This window comes from Hypanus sabinus, chromosome 16 (genome assembly GCF_030144855.1).
Source record: "Hypanus sabinus isolate sHypSab1 chromosome 16, sHypSab1.hap1, whole genome shotgun sequence".
NCBI classification, from domain to species: domain Eukaryota; kingdom Metazoa; phylum Chordata; class Chondrichthyes; order Myliobatiformes; family Dasyatidae; genus Hypanus; species Hypanus sabinus.
Genome location: NC_082721.1, coordinates 80,238,926 through 80,260,533, shown reverse-complemented (window position 1 = coordinate 80,260,533; position 21,608 = coordinate 80,238,926). Strand labels below are relative to the sequence as shown.

General features: G+C 46.0%; 1 protein-coding gene across 1 annotated transcript in view; it reads left to right on the top strand.

Annotated features, from left to right (window-relative positions):
• The first annotated feature begins 3,155 nt into the window (after nt 1–3,155).
• LOC132406471 (uncharacterized) overlaps nt 3,156–21,608 on the top strand; it is a 33,630-nt gene continuing 15,177 nt past the window's right edge. The window contains exons 1-2 of the mRNA XM_059992188.1: nt 3,156–3,506; nt 9,661–9,717. Of these exons, the coding sequence (XP_059848171.1) occupies nt 3,480–3,506; nt 9,661–9,717 (84 nt within the window). The 5' untranslated portion in view covers nt 3,156–3,479. The remainder of the gene's footprint in view (nt 3,507–9,660; nt 9,718–21,608) is intronic.

The window sequence follows — 21,608 nt, the reverse complement described above, 5'->3', positions numbered from 1 at the left end:
TAGGTGCAACTACTTGTGGCCAGCTGAATCGATCAGTGAGCAGGGACAGTGGATGAGAGCAGGGTTTAAGTAGGCTGCAGGTGATGTGTCTGGAATGAGTGGCAGGTGAATCCTGTTAGCTGGGGGAAGACTGTGAGGCTGCTTGAGGCAATATTGGAGAATGATGTGGATAATCATTCTCTTCTTTCAATAGTGAACATGGGAGTTGATTGTTTGTTTATTAATTATTTATTTGGATACAGCACGGAAGAGCCCCTTTTGGTTCTTTGTGACATGCTACCCAGCATTCCCCGATGTAATCCTAGCCTGAACATGGGATAAATTTCAATGACTGATTAACCTGTCATCTGATACATCTTTGAATGGTGGGGAACCTGGAGGAAACACACGTGCTCACGGGGAGAATACACAAACACCGCAGCGTTTGGCAGCGGGCAGCGGTGGGAATTGAACCCAGGTTGTTGGTACTGCAAAGCATTGTACTAACCACTACACTACCAAACATACCGTTGTTTTATACCCTACCTGACAAGCCAGACAGGAAATTGGTTTAAAGTCTCACATGAACTTCTGAGCCTTATAGCCAGTGCCCCTCATTATTATGCCAGGAATATCAGAATAAATGTTTGGTTCAAGTCTATGCAGTGGGAGGAGCTAAAGATGGCACCAGAGGCTTCTGCAGACCTGGGCAACTACTTCCGGTGCGTCCACGGAATAGTTTAAATCTCCTCTTCTCATGTCTTGTTCTGTCTGAGATGTCGAAGTGTTGGGATGGACAGTAGTTCTTGTTGTCTAGATCATGGTCTCTGGGGGTTTTGCTATTGCTCACATGGAAGGTTTGGGTGGGGGGCGGTGTTGACGCTTGTGCCTTCTTCTCCCACAAGTTCAACTTTACATAATACTGTAGTGGAGTAGAAGACAGGGGGCTATTTGGTATTAAATGGCTGATTGAGTGATGAGAAACACTGAGCCATTCCTAATCTGGACTGGCCACCAGAACCTCATATCCCTACAACAGACCTACCAAGCTCACTGGACCCTCCTCTTTGAAGAGTTCAATTTCACCATCTCCTGCCAGCCCGGTTTCAAGAACACAAAGGTGGACGGTCTGTAGTGTCAGCTGACCCAGCTGAAACCGAGGCCAACACTCACCCCATCATTCCTTTCTCTCAGATTCTTGCTCTGGTCATCCAGGACCCTGAGAACCAGATATGCCATGCCCTACTCTGGCCGACAAACCTGACAACCACATACATGTGCCAGTGGCTGAGCCTACTCTGGCCAGTGGGCTAACTTCTCACCCCTCTCTGGCCATCCAAGTACACAACAGATTCTGGATTTTCTGCAATGCCAGTTCTGGTGGCCCACCATGTTCACAGATGTGCGTCAGTTCATTGGTGTCTTCCCTCAGTGTGCATGGTCCAATTCCAGCAACCAGCGGGTCTCCCTGCTCCTGCAGCCCCTACTGGTCCCTCAACACCTGTGGTCCCATAATGCCATGGAATTCTTCACTGCTTTGCCACCTTCCAATGGGTCCATTGTGATCATGACAGTGGTGGACCAGTTCTCCAAGACAGATCATTTTGATGCCCTCCCCAAGCTTCCGACTGCCACCAAGATAGCGGACCTGGTTCCTCAACACGTACTTCACCTCCACAGCTTCCCTCAGAACATTGTGTCGGCCAGGGCTAACAAATCACCTCCCTCTTTCTGCTCCCTCCTCCACATCTCAGGGAGTTTGTCCTCTGGCTGCCATCCGCAGACCAATGGACAACCAGAAAGCCCAGGCAGCGAGCGGAGAAGCTTCAGCAATGCTTTGCCACCTCTACTCTTCCACGTGGAAGAAGCACCTGCTCTGGGCCGAGCTCTCCCACAATCTACATACCTCCTCTGCCACAGGTATGTCATCCTTTGAAGTGCTACCAGCCCCCTTTGTTCCCCATGGAGAGCCAACAGTGGAGGTCCTGTCCACCAGGACCCTGATTCACCGACGCCGGCATGCATGGAAGAGGTGCTGGAGAGCCATCCTAGCCACCCACCTCACCTACTGCCAACGGCATCCAACCAGACTAAACAGGCATGGGGGGCTTGTCTGGCTGTCCCCCCTGAGATATGCTCCTGCGCATTGACTCCCATGAGTTGCATTGCTGCAGACAGGGTGTGCAGTACCCGATTACCGGGAAGAGCACGGCCCTGAGGTCTCAGGAGCCATCCCAGTTACATCTTGGATCCATCGCTCATTGATGCGTTCCACCCTGGATGGCCCGGGGCTATCAGGGGCTGGCTGTAGGAGGATGAGGTGGTCTTCCTGTCAGGCCTGCACATGCAGGGACTTCTGTGTCCACTCAGCTAATTGGATTTATCTGCTGCTCATTCCAGATTCATCACCTGAAGCCTGTTTAACCCCTGTTCCCATCCACCATCCTTGTTCACTCAGCAAACCAGTCAGCCTCAGCTAGTTCCTCGTACCTTTTAATCACCCTGCCTAAAGCTGCCCCTGTTCTCTGTTGCATTTAGTTTCCGTTGCAGGATCGAAATACACTGCAGAGAGTTGTAAACTCAGTTAACTCCATCATGGGCACTATCCTCTCCATTATCCAGAACATCTTCAAGGAGCGATGCCTCAGAATGGTGGCGTCCATCATTAAGGACCCCCATTACCCAGGACATTGCTCATTGCTACCATCAGGCAGGAGGTACAGGAGCCAGAAGGCACACAGTCTGATTCAGGAACAGCTTCTTCCCCTCTACCATCCAATTTCCGAATGGACCTTGAGCCCATGAACACTACCTCACTACTTATTTCTTTTTTACTCTCCTTTCGAGCTACTTATTAAATTTAATTAGAAAATAATATATTAAAAACTGTAATATAAAGTAAGAAGTGTGTATGTATATATATAAATATACACACACTCCTTTCTGTAACTTACAGTTTTCAATGTATCGCACTGTACTGCTGCTGCATAACAACAAATTTCACAACATAAGCCACTGATTCTGATCCTGTCCTCTCCTGTTTAGTGGCCCCTCTTGGCTTGTAGTTTTGCAATCTAAAAGTTATTGTCTATTGCATAATCATTGCAGCTGCTCTGTGTTTGGATCAAGCTTCCTCAGCCTTTCCTGGTAGAAGCTGTTCTATTACCTCAAAGGACATGACACTGCTTGTCAAGATGACGCCTGCTTATAATGTTCCTTCTGTCAGCATCTTCGGGATAGATCAGGAAACCATATATTTCACTTCTTTTAAGTTGCTTACATCTTGAACGGGATTCTGGAAATACTGGAGCCTGTGGTGTGCAGTTTGGAGATTGTTTGACTGTTTCAGCTCTCTGCCGTGTCCAGGAAGATTCCAGGGGGCAGAGGCAACGTGAACGAACCTCACAGTGAGAAGACTGCAGGACAGGGCACAAGTCGATGTGTGGCTCCATTTCGACAAATAAAGTTTCCATTGTTTGCCGATTAAAGCGAGGGGGGAGATGGAAATGCCGAGGCGAGTGCAGAAGGTGAGAGTGGCTGCCTGCCTTTTGATTGCTGGTGGGATCGCTCTGCTGCCGGAGAGTAGAGAACCTGCTGCTGTGCCCAGAGAATGCTGCCAAGTTTTTCTCACTTTGTATATGGACCTGGACTAGAAACATTGTTTTCCAGTCTTATAATTTTTTATATTCTGTGTTTTTCTCCCAGTCTTTCACACTTTTTTTGTGCGGGGAGGACGGATTTGGGAGTTGATGATCTGCTGCCGGTCTTTTCTTTCTCGGTTTTGTGGCTATCTGGAGAAGAAGAATTTCAGAGATGCATACTTTGATAATAAATGAACCTTTGAATGGTGTAAACCTGATGTCACCGTGCTTTCCTTCCATATCATAGGCATTAAGCATCCATTTCTCAGCAGTAGTATGTTTAAAGAAGGAATATCTCACCTATCTTCAGAGAAGATGCATTTAATAAAAAAGTTATATGTCACCTTTAATACAGCAAAGTGCTTCATATTGAGTTCTGTAAATGTTTTTAAAATTACATTGAGTCTCTTGAGAGAAGAGCAAATGTTTGCTCTAACACTTAGATTGCACAGAGCATCATTGGATGAAAGCAATATGAAGGGACAGTGAGACTTAGACAGGGAATTCCAGAACTTGAAACCAGAAACTGAAAGCACAGCCACCAGAACTGGAGGGATTATGTGTTCAAACAGGCAAGAGGCCAGAATGGCAGCAGTTCAGAGAATTAGGAAGGTTATAAAATCAGATAAAGTGGTAGTACGAGGAAGACGTGAATCTGGAGAGGGTTTGAAAACAATGGAAAGCATATTAAAGTTGAGGTATTGCTTGTATAAGAACGGTGTAGGTGGGAAAGCCCAGTAGGGAATGGTAATTGGAACAGCACAGTTTCAGATTCCCTCAAGTTTGTGGGAAGTAGACTTAATAAGGCCACCTAAGGCTAGATCAGTTAAGTTCAAAGATTCATTTATTATCAACATACAAATCTGCAATTTGACTCCTCCAGGTAGCTACAAAGCAGAGAAAGAACATGAAAGTTGTTCCGACAGAAAATCAAACCCACATCCCCATACAAAAAGGAACAACATCCTAATCATCAACCCACCCCCAAAGCCCTGTTCCTCCGCACCAAACAGAACAGGAACATCAACCACCCCAAAAAACCCTCCCCAGCACAAAAACCACCAGAACACATCAGAACATCAAGCCCCAAACACCCCCCAACACAACAAAATGGAAAAAGGGCAGGCGATAAAAAAACAGAAGATAAAAGCAGTAAGTCTAAACAAGCCCACAATCTGGAAGCACAGTAGTCTGATCTGTAAATGCAGAACCGCGATACCATCCTATGATATCACCGACATTCATCCGGTTATCAATAGAGTGGACTAGAATTACTTATTTACCGCCTGTTACACAACTGCCATTTAGGGCAGCAATGAAGGCCCTCCATCTCTGGCGGTGTTCAGGGCTTCCTTCATCATCTTCAATCAATAGGTACATTTAATGTCAGAGAAACGTATACAGTATACATCCTGAAATTCTTTTCCTTCGCAACCATCCACGAAAACAGAGGAGTGTCCCAAAGAATGAATGACAGTTACATGTTAGAACCCCAAAGCCCCCCCCCCAGCTCCCCCCCTCCCAGGCACTAACAGCAGCAAAGCAACGACCCCCCCACTACCACCGGCCAGCGAAAAAGCAACAGCACCCCCACACCAAGCCCTCAAGCGTGCAGCAGTGTATCAATAAAGACACAGACTTGCAGTACCCCAAAGACTACTCATTCACCCAGTATTCGACATACCACAGGCTCTCTCGCTCTCTCTCTCTGTCTCTTCCTAATGAAGGGAAAAGGGGTGCCTCATTTCACAGTGAGAGAGGAGGCGTAACAAACAACTCGCTGACTTACGATGTTAAAAGTCTGGTGCGTCACTTTTTCCGAGCTCTGTGCCCGGAGAGTCGGCCCCAGGGCTCAGATCTCTGGACTCGCAGCCCATGGTAGCTAACCCCCCCCCCCCCCCCATTCCCGATGTTCCGTGCTCCATGTCAGTAGCTTCCTTTCGGTTTTCACTCCTGTCAGTCATGCGAGTCCCGGGTGGAGACTCAGGAATACCGTCGCACTCCGATGTAGAGTTGCTGTTCCCGTAACAACTTTGTTTTACCAGTCAGGGTTGATAGCCCAGAGCTGAACCACCCCCCCCCCCCACCAATCCTGGAGGACTGATGGACCAATCTTAGTCTGATCTCTACCCTTTGACCTGTTTGTCATGGGTGACCCAGAATAAAGAAGCTCTCCAGCTCATTGAGGCATGGAAACCTCCAAACCATGACAAGGTTGTGGTCCTCGTGGAGCGATTAGGGTTTCTGCAGCAGAAAACCTGAAATGCAACATATTCGGACAATTATAAAAGTAGAAGTAGAAAAAATTATGCATGGATATGTCTAAAGTTTGACTTAGAATGAAAATTGCTGTCAGAGTTTTTGACAGTCTGGTTCAGTTTCAGGCATTTGCCAGAAAGAGGAAGTGTCGTGGCCAGGGGACGGTATTTGTCACAGAGACTGAAGTTGGTACCTGCAGTTTTCTGGAAGTTTTGTTGGAGGAAATATTTTCTCAGAATACTGAATGTCAGATAAACAGTTTCTATAGAGCAGGGGGTCCCAACCTGCCATCCATAGACCCCTTGTTTAATGGTATTATTGGTCCATGGCATAAAAATTGTTGGGAACCCTTGACCTAGGAGGAATGAAGGGTTTAAAGTGCTGAGTGTTGTCATCATACAGGGGTATGACACTGCAATGTCATGACCTATCTTGTGATATTGATGGTAATCCTCTACTTAATGAAGCTCTTTTACTGGGGCAGCATGGTCAGCACAATGCTTTACAGTACAGGTGGACCAGGTTCAATTCCCACCACTGCCAGTAAGGAGTTTGTACGTTCTCCCCACAACCATGTGGGTTTCCTCCGGGTGCTCGGGTTTCCTCCTACAGTCCAAAGACATACCATTATTGATCATGGTTATTTGGTCATTGCAAATTGTCCTGTGATTAGGGCTTGTTGAGTGGCGCGGTTTCAAAGGTCTGAAGGGCTTGTTCCGTGCAATAGCTCAATAAGTCAAGTTTATTGTCACTTCGGCTATAAACTGCTGGTACAGTACACAGTAAAAATGAAACGACGTTCCTCCAGGACCCTGGTGCGACATGAAACAACACAAAACTACACTAGACAGCACAAGGCTACACTAGACTACATAAAACAACATAAAAAACTGCATTAGACCACAGAGACTACAGGACTACAAAGTGCACAAAACAGTGCAGGGCAGTACAATAATTATATAAACAAGGCAATAGGCACCGTAGAGGACAAATTACAATATAATAATAAATGATGTGGATGTCAGTCTGAACTCTGAGTAATGAGGAGTCTGATGGCTTGGGGGAATAAACAAACCTAGACCAGAATATTAGTTCTTTTTCTGAGCAAGGATATCTCCTCACTAGCTCCTAACGTCATTCTCTATTAGCGCACCTTCTCCTTTCCAAAACATCAGAATCAGGATTTGTATCACTGGCTCATGTTGTGGAATTTGTTAACTTTGCGGCAGCAGTACAATGCAATATAAGATAATAGAGAGAACAAGAAAACTGTATTATGGTAATTATATTAAACAGTCAAATAAATAGCACAAAAAATAAGAAATTAAAAAAAAAGGTAGTGAGGTAGTGTTCATGGGTTCAATGTCCATTCAGAAATCAGATGGCAGAGGGGAAGAAGCTGTTCCTGAATCACTGAGTGTGCCTTCAGGCTCCTGTACCTCCTTCCTCTTGGTAGCACTGAAAAGAGGGCATGTCCTTAACGATAGATACCACCTTTTTGAGGCATCGCTCCTTGGAGATGTCTTGGATACCACAGAGGCTAATGCCCATGTTGGAGCTGACTAATTTTACAAGGATATTGATATATTCTGTTCCATTTCAGGTTGCCTTGTAATCAATTCTCTACAATGTTTTGTAAATTATAAGCATTTTTGTTATTTGTGCTACCATTAATGTCTTAAGAATACTTAGTGCTTTCAGACAGAGAAGCCTTTAATTTTAACACTTTATACAAGGCTGTACTCTTACCATTCCCTTCCTGTCACACTTTGTTGAAGGTTAACCATCTCACCAAAACTGCACTGTTATGTCTGTTGTCTTTAAATGTCTTTAAATTTTTTGATTTTGAGGGAGAGGGAGAGAGAGAGGAAAAGGGAAAGTGGAAGCAAAAGGGGGTAAGAAGAGAGGAAACCAGAGATAGAGCAAGTGAGATAGGTCAGAGAAAAGGTGCACAGAAAGATGGAGGGAGAGTGTGAGGGAATAATTTGAGCTAGGGAGAGAGACCGAGTGAAGAGTCTGTGTGAGAAAGTAAGCTAGGAGACTAGTGAGCGAGAGGAGAGTAGTCATGTGAGAGAGAAAAGGCGTGAGAGAAAGCAAGAGAGCAAAGAGGAACTGGAGGTAGGAAACCAAAACCTTGGCCAAGTGGAGGCCTGGGTGGTACTAAACTCTTTATGAACAATTCAAAGACAAGGAGATATAACAAAACTGGAGTTAGATATGTAATCAGGGAATTTGAGAAACGCTCTGTTTTATTTATTGAGATATGGCGTGGAATGGGCCTGTCCGACCCTTCAAGCCATGCCACCGAGCAGCCCCCAGTTTAATCATGGGACAATTTACTAAGACCAATCAACCTACCAAACGGTACGTCTTTGGACTGTGGGAGAAAACCGGAGCACCCGGAGGAAACCCACACAGTCACCAGGAGAGCGTACAAACTGTTTACAGACAGCGGCAGGAATTGAACCCCGGTCGCTGGTACAGTAAGGCATTGTGCTGACCACTACACGACTGTGCTACCCCTAACACATAAAGAAAGGTAGAAACTGGAAATTATTTTCACTGAAGGCTATGATACTTATAGATACTGAGCTTGACATCCTTTGCATTAGATCTTTCTGGTCTGTGCGTTCCAGTATCTGAATAAAAAATACATTTCTTAGAGTCTGCTGAGCACTATTATTTATCTTACTTTAAACTAGAATTATGGAATCATTATGGCACAAAACAAGCCAATCAGCCCATTGAGTACATGCTGGCTTATTGAAGACCAGTTTACTTTTTCCCTATGCAACACACACAAAATGACTCAGGAGGTCAGGCAGCATCTACATAAATAAATAAACAGTCAACACTTTGGGTTGAGATCCTTCTTCAGGACTGAGGAGGAAGGGGAAAGATGCCAGAATAAGTCCTTTATTCTTCATTTTCTGTCCATCTCGTCCTTTCTGCCTCATGTTTATCTCATATCGCCTTAAGTCCCATCTGTACAACCATTCTAAATGAATTCTTTCGATGGTGAATGGCAGAGACAGGAATTTAAAAGACGTGTCACAAGAAGGAAATCTCCTCCAAACTGATGAATAACAGAAAATCACTGAGGCTGCTGGAAACTGCACAAGACCTGGAGGAACTACTGTTTTATAAGAGTTTTAAACCACCCAAGAAACAACAGGCCAAATTCAAATGGCACATCCATTTAGGGTTTTTTTTTTTGGCATTTTGATGCTCTTTTCTTCATTAGAAATGTTTAGTGTTGCTCCCCAACAACAATTTATCCTTAGAATCATAGGCTGATACAGCACAGGAAGTTGTAAGGCACTCAAAAGAGTTACAGTGAGGTGGAGTACAGTAAGGTAAGGTACTGAAGTTGCAGCCAGAGTGCTGGACCACTGAGATATCTGTAGAAATTTTTAAAACTCTGGTCTGAGTAATAGTCACTGTGAAACTGCTTGATTCCGCTCCTTCAAACTGCGAGAAGTAGAGTGGTGGTAGAGATGAAAGAGAAGGTCGGAGAGTTGTGAAGAAAACAGCTCATCACGAATCACAAAAGGGGAAGGGAGCATACAGTCAGTGGCAACTTTATTAGCTCACAGGGGTGGAACCCCCGTGTGGTCTTCTGCTGCTGAAGCCCATCCACTTCAAGGTCTGACATGTTCTGTGTTCAGAGATGCTCTTCTGCACACCACTGTTGTAACGTGTGGTTATTGGAGTTAGTAATGTTTTCAGTCAGCTTGAACCAGTCTAGCCTCTCTCAATAACAAGACGTTTTTGCCCACAGGACTGCATGGGAGGGATCACTGACAATGCTAAGAGCCCTGCGTATACAGAGGTCCTGGTAAGTACCTGGGATGAGTGGAAGAGAGACCCCAATGATTCCCTCAGCTGTCTTCACAAGCTTTTGTAGGGTCCTTTAGTCAAATGACTTGTAATTTCCATACTAGATGGTGATGCACCTAGTCGGGAACCCCTCACTGGTGCTCCTGAAAAAAAAAATAGTTAGAATAGAGTGAGGGAGATAAGGATACCTAGTCCAGGGCTCTATCATCTATGCATAGAGAGAAAGCCACAATTTAGGAAAAGCAAGACGTCATAGTGAAACTCATGTAGAAACTCTTATCAACTGAGTAGATGTGACTGAGAAAGAGAGCTGACATAATGGATTCTTTTAGGAGCCAGGGTAGGAGACTGGGGATTATAATAGATAATTGTTATTAACCCCTCTTTTTAAGATTGAGGCACAAATCCAGAGAAAGAGAGTTATTGATAGATCACAAGAAGGTGAGAGCATAGTTGAAATTTGAAGCAAAAATAATGACAATTTTAAGTTCCATATGAGTGGGGGGAGCACCATTGACACATTCATCGAAATACTGGAAGGAGTCAAGGGAAAGGTTTGAGTAAGAATAGAGGCTTCTTTGCCTCCACCATCCGATTTATGAATGGACATTGAACTCATGAACACCACCTCCTTACTTTCTTAATTTACGGTAATTTGGGGTTTTTTTTCTCTATTATGATGTATTGCATTGTACTGCTGCCACAAAGTTAATACATACATTTCAGCACATACGCAGGTGATATTATACCTGATTCTGACTTTGATTCTAAGACCACAATAGCAGCTCTTCAGTTGTGCTGCATTGAACCATAAATAAGGGTTGAATGATTCTTTGCAGCCTTCAGAGTTCTTCAATGAGATGGTACAAACTGTGGTAATGTGTTGTCTGCTCTTGCTGGAGGAGCAGGTAGTGGAGTATGGGGTGGGTGGATAGGTGGCGGAGGTGGGTGGATAGGTGGCTGACGTGGGTGGTAGAACTGTTAGAAAAGTTTTGGACTACTGCAAGAGACAGATGAAGACAAGTGAGAAAGAAGCAGAAAGATACAGAGAGTGGAAATAATTTCACATGGAGTCATAAACAAGATGAAACATTTTCAGGAACCATGGAAAAGAGGAGAGGAAGGGATTAGTCACTACAGAGAGGGGTGTCTGGAAGAGTTAAATGAAAATGGTGTTGCTCAAAGCTGGAAAATGATATAAGAAGTGAAAATAAAGTGTCTCAGTGCGCAGGCACAATTCTGTTCCAACAACACACATGATCTGACTGAAAACCAGAACTGGAAAATCAGCAGCACCATTACTGAAACAGCATGAAGTGAGCAGAACTCTGGGCAGTAAACAGTCCATTCCCACGAGTTACCACCTCAATAACCATGATGCGAATGTGACATCGGCATGCAAAGGCAAGCAGGGATCAATTTGTCAGGAATTCAGGAAAATCTGGGAAGATCAGAGAGCCCAGCAACAGCAGAACTTGACCAGTCTCCAATGTGTGATTTATCAAAGCGTTTACCGAAATAAAAAAAAAGTTCACTTCTGCTTCTGTTGAGTGGTGTTGAACAATTAAAATGCTACAGATAACTTCTATATAGTCTGAATATACGGGCTTGTGGATAAATTAATGCAAATTTCAGTTGGTAGAGCCAGTGCGTACCCGCACTAGCAGCGCCCATGTCTGTGCTGCGCCGGTATAACATGTTCGAGTAGTTCCTACTGTTCAGGAGCTATAATCGGTCTTGGCATTTCTAAAAGAGAAAACTCTCTCTTCCTGGTGCAGATGTCAGTTCAGACATATGTGTGGTCGTTTCTCAGAACAATCCAGTGCTCACATATTAACAGCGATTATATGGACACTGTGTCACTGCTGCAATGTGGAACCAACGCCTGGACTTTTCTCACCAGACCCAACTTCCTCTCCGCCCCCTCCCTCTACTCCCTTTGGCGCTTGCTCCGAGAATGAAAATGCTTACCCAATTCTCTTAATTCTGTAGTTTCAAAATCCCGAGCGCCGAACCGCCAGCACCTTATTGGGCTACTACTCATTAATTCAACCACAAACTCTCTAGGACCTTTGACAGTGAGTCACCGGGCAACTAGAGTTGAGCCCATTCCAGGCATATGCTGGAAATCCAAAATAAAAATGGAAAATCACAGAGAAACTCCACAGGTCAGGCAGTGCCTGTGATACAAGAAACTAAAATAAATTTTCATCTGATGGTGTATCACTGACCTAAGATGTCATCACTTTGTCTCTCTACCAGTGCTGCTTGATCTGCTGAGTACTTTCTATTTTTGAGTCAAATATTATTATTTCTTCAGATTCAACCTGCCCCTTCATTTCCTCAATAGGGTTCAAAAGGTCTGCCAGGCGTCTATTATAATGGGTGCAATGTCAGCTGGCTACACCACATAAGATGTGGTAGGTGGCAGAACACAACAGCCTATTAACTAGCACGACACTCTACGGTACAGGCAACCCAGGTTCAATTCCCACTGCTGTCTGTATGTTCTCCCCGTGACCACGTGGGTTTCCTCCTGGTGCTCTGGTTTCCTCCAACATTCCAAAAGTGTACCAGCTGGTAGGTTAATTGGTCATTTTAAATTGTCCCGTGATTAGGCGAGGGTTAACTGGGGGATTGCCGGGCAACACGGCTTGAAGGACTAGAAGAGCTACAGCTCGATAAATAAATAATTCTGTTAAAATTAATATTAGTTCAGGGACATTCTGGAATACAAAGATAACATTGCTTTTGCAATGTCTTCTCATAATCCTCCCTCCCCTGCTTCCTCTGCCTTCACAACATCATGTTTCCCAAACCTTAGCTCCAAGCATCTTTCACATGTTTCCTTTTTATTCTCCCTCTTTCCATGTAAACAGCATCCCTGATCCATCAACACTGTTCCCACCAAACTAATCATCCAATCACTCGACACCACATAGACTCCTTTCTGTTGCTGTTGGTTAGGCAAATCTCATGGATAGAGACTGGCAGGTACAATGTCGTGGGCATCATTGAGTCATGGCTGAAAGACGGTTACAGTTGCGAGCTTAACGTCCAAGGTTGCACAATGTGTCAGAAGGAAAGGCAGGTAGGCAGAAGGGATGGGTTGGTAAAAAATGAAATCAAATCCTTAGACAGAGGAGACATAGAATCAGAAGATGTAGAATCCTTGTGGGTAGAGTTAAGAAACTACAAGGGCAAAATCTCTGAAGGGAGTTATATACAGGCCTCCAAACAGTAGCCTGGATTTGGGATATAAGTTACAAGGGGAGATAGAAAAGGCGTTTCAAAAGGGCAATGTTGCTATAGTCATGGGGGATTTCACTATGCAGGTAGATAGGGCAAATCTGGTTGGTGCTGGATATCAAGAGAGGGAATTTGTAGAATGCCTATGAAATAGCTTTTTAAATCATCTGGCAGTTGAGCCCACGAGGGGAAAGGCAATTCTGGATTGAATGTTGTGTAATGAGCCAGATTTAATTAGGGAGCTTAAGATAAATGAACTCTCAGCAGGGAGTGATCATAATATGATATAATTCACCCCTGCAGTTTGAAAGGGAGAAGATAAAGTCATAAATATCAGTATTACAGCAGTTGTTCCTTTCCACACATTGGGCACAGGCTTCCCATTTCTTTTTATCATTCGTCTGCTTTTTACGAAGTTGCTAGCTCGACACTCAACCCAGCACGAATGGAAAGCGTGCGAGGAGCTGGCTGGATTCGAACCCACGACCACTCACCTTGAAGTCTGGTGCGGCACCACACAACCAGCCAGAATGTTGCAGTGGAGTAAAGGGAATTACAAAGGCACAAGAGAGGAGCTGGCTGAAGTTGATTGGAAGGGGACATTAACAGGGATGACACCAGAACAGCAATGGCTAGAGTTTCTGGAGGCAACTCAAGAGGGTGCAGGATAGATACACCCCAAAGGTGCAATAATATTCTAAAGAGAGGATGAGACAGCTGTGGCTGATAAGGGAACCTAAAGACAGCATAAAAGCAAAAATTAGTAGGAAGTTAGAGGATTGGAAAGCTTTTAAAAACCAACGGAAGGGAAATAAAAAGCCATAAGGAGAGAAGGGATGAAATATGAAGGTAATATAAAAGAGTATACCAAAAGTTCTTTCAGATATATAAAGAGTGAAAGAGAGGCAAGAGTGGATCTTGGACAGTTGAAAAATGACCCTGGAGAGGTAGTAACAAGGAACACAGAAATGCCAAATGAACGAATAAGTATTTTGCACCAGGCTCACTGTGGAAGACACAAGGTATGCCAGGAATTTAAGAGTGTCAGGGGCAGATGTGAGTGTAGTTGTATTACGAAGGAGAAGGCTAGGGAAGCTGAAATGTCTGAAGGTTGGTAAGTCACCTGGACCAGATGGACAACACCCCAGATTTCTGAAGGAGGTAGCCTTGTGGAGGCATTAGTAATGATCTTTCAAGAATCACTCGATTCTATAATGGTTCCAGAGGACTGGAAAATTGCAAACATCACTCCACACTTTAAGATTGGGGGGAGGAAGAAGAAAGAAAATTACAGGCCAGTTAGCCTGACTTCGGCGGTTGGGAAGATGCTTGAATCCATAATCAAGGATGGGGTTTTGGGGTACTTGGAGGTACACGACAAAATAGGCCAAAGTCGTCATGCTTTTTTAAAGGGAATTTTTGCCTGATGAATCTATTGGAATTCTTTGAGGAAATAACAGACAGGATAGACAAGGGAGAGTCGGTGGATGGTGTTTATTTGGGTTTTCAGAAGACCTTTGACAAGGTGCCACACGTGAAGCTAATTAGCAAGAGCCTTTGGTATTACAGGAAAGATATAGCATGGATAGAACATTGGCTGATTGGCAGGAGGCAGAGTAGGAATAAATGAAGCCGTGCCAGTAGCTAGTGATATTCCACAGGAGTTGGCATTGGGACTGCTCCTGTTCATGTTTTTTATTTGCTTATTTATCTTATTACGATACAGCATAGAATTGGCTCTTCTGCCCCTTCGAGTCGCACCACCCAGCAACCCCTGATTTAATCCTAGCCTAAATCAGAGGACAATATAGAATGATTAATTAACCTACCGACCAGTACGTCATTGGACTGTGGAGAATGTGGCCATGGGGAGAATGTACTAACTCCTTACAGGCAGCGGCAGGAATTGAACCCAGGTCGCCTGTACTGTAAAGTTTTGGGCTAACCATGTCACTACCATACCACCTTTGAGTTAGGACCACTTCTTTCTATGTTATATGTCAATGATTTGGAAGATGGAATTAACAGCTTAGTGGCCAAGTTTGCAGATGATACGAAGATAGGTGGAGGAGCAGATGGTGTCAAGGAAGCAGAGAGTCTGCAGAAGAACTTAGATTGCGATAATGGGAGAAGAAGTGGCAGATGGAACATAGTGTGGGAAAGTGTGTGGATATGTACGTATCCCAGAGGGAATAAAGATATAAACCTAAATGGGAAGAAGATTCAAAATTCAGAAGTACAAAGGGACTTGGGAGTCCTTGTGCAGGGTTGTCTAAAGGTTAACTTGCAGGTTGAGTCTACGGTATCAAAGGCAAATGTAATATTTGTGTTCATTTTGTGAGGACTAGGCTATACGAGCAAAGTTATAACGCTATAGTTTCATAAGGCATTGTTCAGACTGCATTTGAAATCTCATGAGCAGTTTTTCAAAGAAAAGATGTGCAGGCATTGGAGAGTCCAGAGGATGGTCACAAAAATGATTCTGGGAATGAAATGGTTAGTTTATGAAATGTGCCTGATAGCTCCAGGCCTGTATTCACTGGAATTTAGAATAATGAGGAGGGATCGCATTGAAACATATCAAATATTTAACGACCTAGGTAGAGTATTACCGGAAAGGATGTTTCCTGTATTGGGTGAATCTAGGACCGGAAGGCACAGGGGACGTCCGTTTAGAAGAGAGATGAAAAGGAATTTCTTTAGCCAGAGGGTGATGAATTTGTGGAATTCATTGCCACAGACAGCTGTGGTGGTCAAGTCATTGAGTACATGTGAAGCGGAGGTTGATAGGTTCTTGTTTAGTCAGGGTGCCAATGGTTATGGGGAGAAGGAAGGAGAATGGGGTTGAGAGTGTTAATAAATCATTCACAATGGAACAGCAGAACAGACTCGATGGGCCAAATGGCCTAATTCTGCTCCTATTTATTATATTCTTATGGTCTTATAAATGCAATCCTTTATCACAGTATTGCATATGAATCCTTATACTCCTTATATGGTATAAACTATATTTAACCTATGGGTACTGTACATTTCCAAACAAGTTATTTTCATTGTATATCTGTGTCATAATCTGATATGATTACTCTACCCAGTATCAATTGTACATATTTAGTAAACTATATCCACTGTAAGAATATTTACTGTAATGACATAAAAAAAAAACAGCCCAACTTATGTATGTAGAAAGGTCATGTTTATGCAATCCCTTTTTTTTGGAACATAGGGACTTCCCAAATGTTAGTCTTCCCTTTCATTTCCATAGGCTCACCAACTTTCTACTTCTACATTACGGGCTTATTCATGCTAGTCAATAGCTGTTCGCAGCTCAGCAATTCTCAGGTGTTTGTGCCTTGTCCAGCTTGTCCAAGATGTGACTCCAGACCCAGCAAAGTGGTTGATCCCTGACCAAGGTCTTGGGTCTCAGGCACAACTGAAGTTTGCAGCCAGAGTCCAGGTGGCCGCTACTGCCCAGATGCTACATAACCATGCATGCCATTTGGGAACTTTAGAGTTTACTGACTTGGGGCCGCTTATTTTCAACCCACAGACTGTGGGGGAAATACTTTCATAGCATGTATCTTGGCAAACTCCATAAAAATCTTGGAAGTAAAGAGAAGCTAATCTTACGTGGAAACAGAAAATGCTAGAATTGATCAGTGGATCAGATAACATTTGTGGTAAGAGAAGTTGTTAAAATTTCAAGCTGAAGTCCCTTCATGAAAGTGAAGTCTTTGGCCTGAAACACAATTTCTCTTTCTAAAAATACTCTCTAACCTGTTAAACGTTTCCTGCCATATCTGGGTTTCTACTTCCCTCAGAAATGTGTACCTACCACTGAGAGCTCTACCCAATATGCTCAATCCTTCCTCATAAGGCAATCCTCTTTAGCAAGAATCGGTCTAGTACACTGCATTTCTTCCAAGATCTCTGTCCGTCCTTCAAAGGGGACACTACTGCATGCACTATAGCAGATATGATCTCATCAAATCTCTATAGATGGATGAATAGACACTCAATTGACCCCAAAGGAAATTACAGTGTCACAGTAGCATTACAAGTGCACAGATATAAATATTAGAAGAGAAGTACAAAGAATAAAAAATAAGTTACCACTAACAGTGAGTAGGAGGACAAGGGGTGATCACTTCCCCGGCTATGGGTTGACTCATTATAGAGCCTGATGGCTGAGGGTAACAATGACCTCATACAGTGCTCTTTGGAGCAGCACAGTTCTCTCAGTCTATTACTAGGAGTGGTCCACTGTTCAGCCAAAGTGGCATGCAGAGGGTGAGAAACATTGTCCAGAATTACCAGGATTTTCTGGAGGGTCCTTTGTTCTACCACAGCCTCCAGTGTGTCCAGTTTGACTCCTATAACAGAGCCAGCCTTTCTAATCAGCTTATTGAGCCTGTTGGCATCACCCATGTTGATGCCATTGCCCCAGCACACCACCGCATAGAAGATTGAGCTGACGACGACAGACTGGTGGAACATGTGAAGGAGAGGCCTGCACACTCCAAAGGTCCTCAGACTCCTTAGGAAATAGAGGTGACTCTGGCCCTTCTTATACACAGCCTCTGTCTTGGCCTTCCACTGAAGTCTGCCATCCAGGTGCACCTCCAGCTACTTGTAGATCCTCACCACATCCACATCCTCACCATCAATAGTAACTGGGAGCAGTGCAGGCTTAGTCTTCCTAAAATCCATCACCATCTCCTTTGTCTTACTGATGTTGAGCTGCAGATGATTCAGCTTGCATCATTTGACCAAGTCCTCCACCAGGGCCCTCTGTTCATCTTCCCTTCCTCCTTTTACACACCCAACTATTGCTGAGTCATCAGAGAATTTCTGCGAATGACAAGACTCAGTGTTATATCTAAAATCCAAGGTATACAGGGTAAACAGGAAGGGAGCCAATACAGTCCCCTGTGGGGCCCCAGTGCTGCTTATAGCCAAGTCTGACACACAGCCCTGAAGTTACACAAACTGTGGTCTGCCAGTCGGATAGCTCATTATCCAGAATACAATGGAAGTGCCATCCTACATTGAATGGAGCTTTCCCCCCAGCAATGGAGGCTGTATGTGTGGTAAACTATGTATAGATAGTTTATGTAGACACGCCCCTCTGCTGACTGCTCCTGTGGCTCCTCCCACAGACCCCTGTATAAAGGCGATTGGAGGCACTGCTCCTCCCTCAGTCTTCGACATGTCGTGCTCCCTTTTGCTGCTAATGAAAGCCTATCGTTCACTTCCAGTCTCCAAGAGTTATTGATGGTGCATCAATTTTATTGGCAGCAATTTTAAAACATGGAGAGCATTTTATGACCCGACAGATTAGATCTCGACCCACAATCCCAGGAAGCCGGTGACACTTTCGAACTCTGGCTAGTATGCTTCGAATCGTACCTGGAGGAGATTCATGTGACTGACCCTGCCACGATGCACAGGGTTCTCCTCTCCAGAGTCAGTGCAAGGGTCTACTCCATGATCAGAGACCAAACGGACTACCAGGGTGCGATGGATGCCCTCAAAAGACAATACCAGTGGCCGGTGAACATCGTCTACACAAGACATCGCTTAGTGACACGGCGGCAGCGGGCCAGAGAGTCGAGCGCTGAGTTTGTCCAGGCCCTACAGACACTCATGCGGGCCTGCAACTGCAGGGGACTGATGGCGGAACAGCATGCGGAGCTGCTAGTAAGAGACGTCTTCATTACGGGGATCAGATCAGTTTACGTGCGCCAGCGGCCACTGGAACACGCCGATCTTACCTTACGTTTGGTGATCAAACTGGCCGACACGCTGGAGGTCACTCTGCACAACGCTGACGCTGTCCAGGCACGCGATCTCCCACCGGCCCCATAGATGCCGCAGACCCCGCAACCTGCCGGTGAATCGACCTCGGCTGCTGCCAGTCGCAAGTCTGTGAAGTCCCCGCAACCCACTGGCGAGTCGACCACAGCTGCAGCCAGTCACAAGTCCGCACAGTGTTACTTCTGCGGACTCGAAAAGCACCCCAGAAAATGTTGCCCAGCCCGAGAAGCTACCTGCTCCAGCTGCGGCAAGAAGAGCCACTTCGCCAAGGCCTGTAAATCCAAACCACGAGCGGGGTCGAGCAGCGCCACGTGTGAGGCATGGGGGTCGCTATCTTGGTCGCCGCCATCTTGCCTGCCCGCCGTGTGCGGGGCATGGGGGCGGCCATCTTTGTCGGCGCCAATACACCCCGCCTCCAACCCACAGGTGCTTACCGGGCACCAAGACGGCGATTCAACTCTGGCCTCCGTGACCCTCAGCCAAAGCGCTCTACACCAGCTTGCAAGGTCAATGATGGACATCCTGGTGGAGGGGCACAGGACTAGCTGCCTGTTTGACACGGGCAGCACTGAGAGTTTTATTCACCCGGATACGGTGCAACGCTGCGGACTCGTGACACGGCTGGTAAGCCAGAGGGTCACCATGGCTTCTGGATCGCATTCCACAGACATCCGGGGGGGTTGTTTAGCGACACTGGTGGTGCAGGGCACAGAATATTGGGACTTTGCGTTAATGGTCATCACCTGAAAAGTGTGACAATGGAGTATGATGGGCCCCTCCCACCAATCACTGTCAAAAATCCTCAGTCCTGTGGGATTTCATCATATACCCTGCTACTGACCACACACACACACCGACCCGCATATCCCACCCAACACCATGCCAACAGCCGCGCTACTGACACCACTTGCAGCCTCTCCACCCTCAAGATCCCTCCCCCACCGCTGTTCGCCAACCTGACCCCTGACTGTAAACCTGTGGCAACTAAAAGCAGGAGGTACAGCGCGGGGGACAGGGCCTTCATTCAGTCGGAGATGCAGCGGCTACTCAGGGAGGGGATCATTGAGCCAAGCACAAGTCCTTGGAGGGCCCAGGTTGTCGTTGTTCGGACCGAGCATAAAAATAGGATGGTCGTGGACTATAGACAGACCATCAATAGGTTCCCGCAGCTTGACGTGTACCCCCTACCCCGCATCGTGGATATGGTCAATCAGATAGCTCAGTACAAGGTGTACTCAACCACAGACCTGAAATCCGCTTACCATCAGCTCCCCATCCGCCCAGAGGACCGCCCCTACACCGCCTTCGAGGCGGGCGGCAGGCTCTATCACTTCCTGCGCGTCCCCTTCGGTGTCACGAATGGTGTCTCTGCCTTCCAGAGGGAAATGGACCGGATGGTGGACCAGTGCCAACTGAAGGCCACATTTCCCTATCTGGATAACATCACCATCTGCGGTCACGACTGGCAGGATCACAACACTAACCTCCAACGATTTTTCCAAGCGGCCAAAGCTCTTAACCTTACCTCTAACAGGGACAAGTATGTGTTTGGAACCACCTGACTTGCTATCCTTGGGTATGTCGTGGAGAACGGGGTCATTGGCCCTGGCACCGACCATATGCACCCCCTTTGGAACTCCCTCTTCCCACCACCCTCAGAGCCCTCAAACAGTGCCTGGGCTTTTCCTATTACGCCCAATGGGTCCCTCACTACGCAGACAAGGCCCACCCCCTGGTCAAGTCCACCGCATTTCCCCTCTCAGCCAAGGCCCGCACAGCCTTCAGCCGCATTAAAGGGGACATTGCCAAAGCAATGATGCATATGGTGGACGAGACCATTCCCTTCCAAGTAGAGAGTGACGCCTCCGACTTTGCGCTGACTGCTACCCTCAATCAGGCAGGAAGGCCGGTAGCATTCTTTTCTCGTACCCTTCAAGGCCCTGAAATTCGGCACTCCGCGGTGGAGAAAGAAGCCTAGGCCATAGTGGAAGCTATTAGGCACTGGAGGCACTATCTCACCGGCAAAAGGTTCACCTTGCTGACCGACCAGCGCTCAGTTGCGTTCATGTTTAGCAACCAACAGTGGGGCAAAATCAAAAATGATAAAATTTTGAGGTGGAGAATAGAACTCTCCACCTACAACTATGACATCCTGTACCGGCCTGGAAGGCTCAATAAACCCCCTGATGCCCTATCCCCGGGAGCATGTGCCAGCGCACAGCTCGACTGGCTATACGCCCTCCATGCAGATCTTCGCCACCTGGGGATCACCTGGCCTTATCATTTCATGAAAGCCCAGAACCTGCCTTACTCCCTTGAGGACATCAGGACGATGACCAGGGACTACCAAGTCTGCACTGAGTGCAAACCGCACTTCTACCGTCCAGCAAAGGCACAACTTATCAAGGCCACCTGCCCCTTTGAGCGACTGAGTGTCGACTTTAAGGGCCCCCTTCCCTCCACCGACCACAATGTGTACTTTCTCAACATAATCGACAAGTACTCACGGTTCCCCTTTGCCATCCCCTGCCCCGATACCACTGCCACGTCCGTCATAAAAGCCCTGCGCCAGCTCTTCACTCTGTTCGGGTATCCCTGCTGTATCCACAGTGATAGAGAGTCCTTCTTTATGAGTGACGAGCTGCGCCAGTACCTGCTGGCTAGTGGTATTGCTACTAGTCGGACCACGAACTATAATCCCCGGGGAAATGGACAGGTGGAGAGGGAGAATGCCACAGTGTGGAAGGCCACACTTTTAGCCCTTAAGTCAAAGGGATTGCCAGTCTCTCACTGGCAGGAGGTCCTCCCCAAGGCGCTCCACTC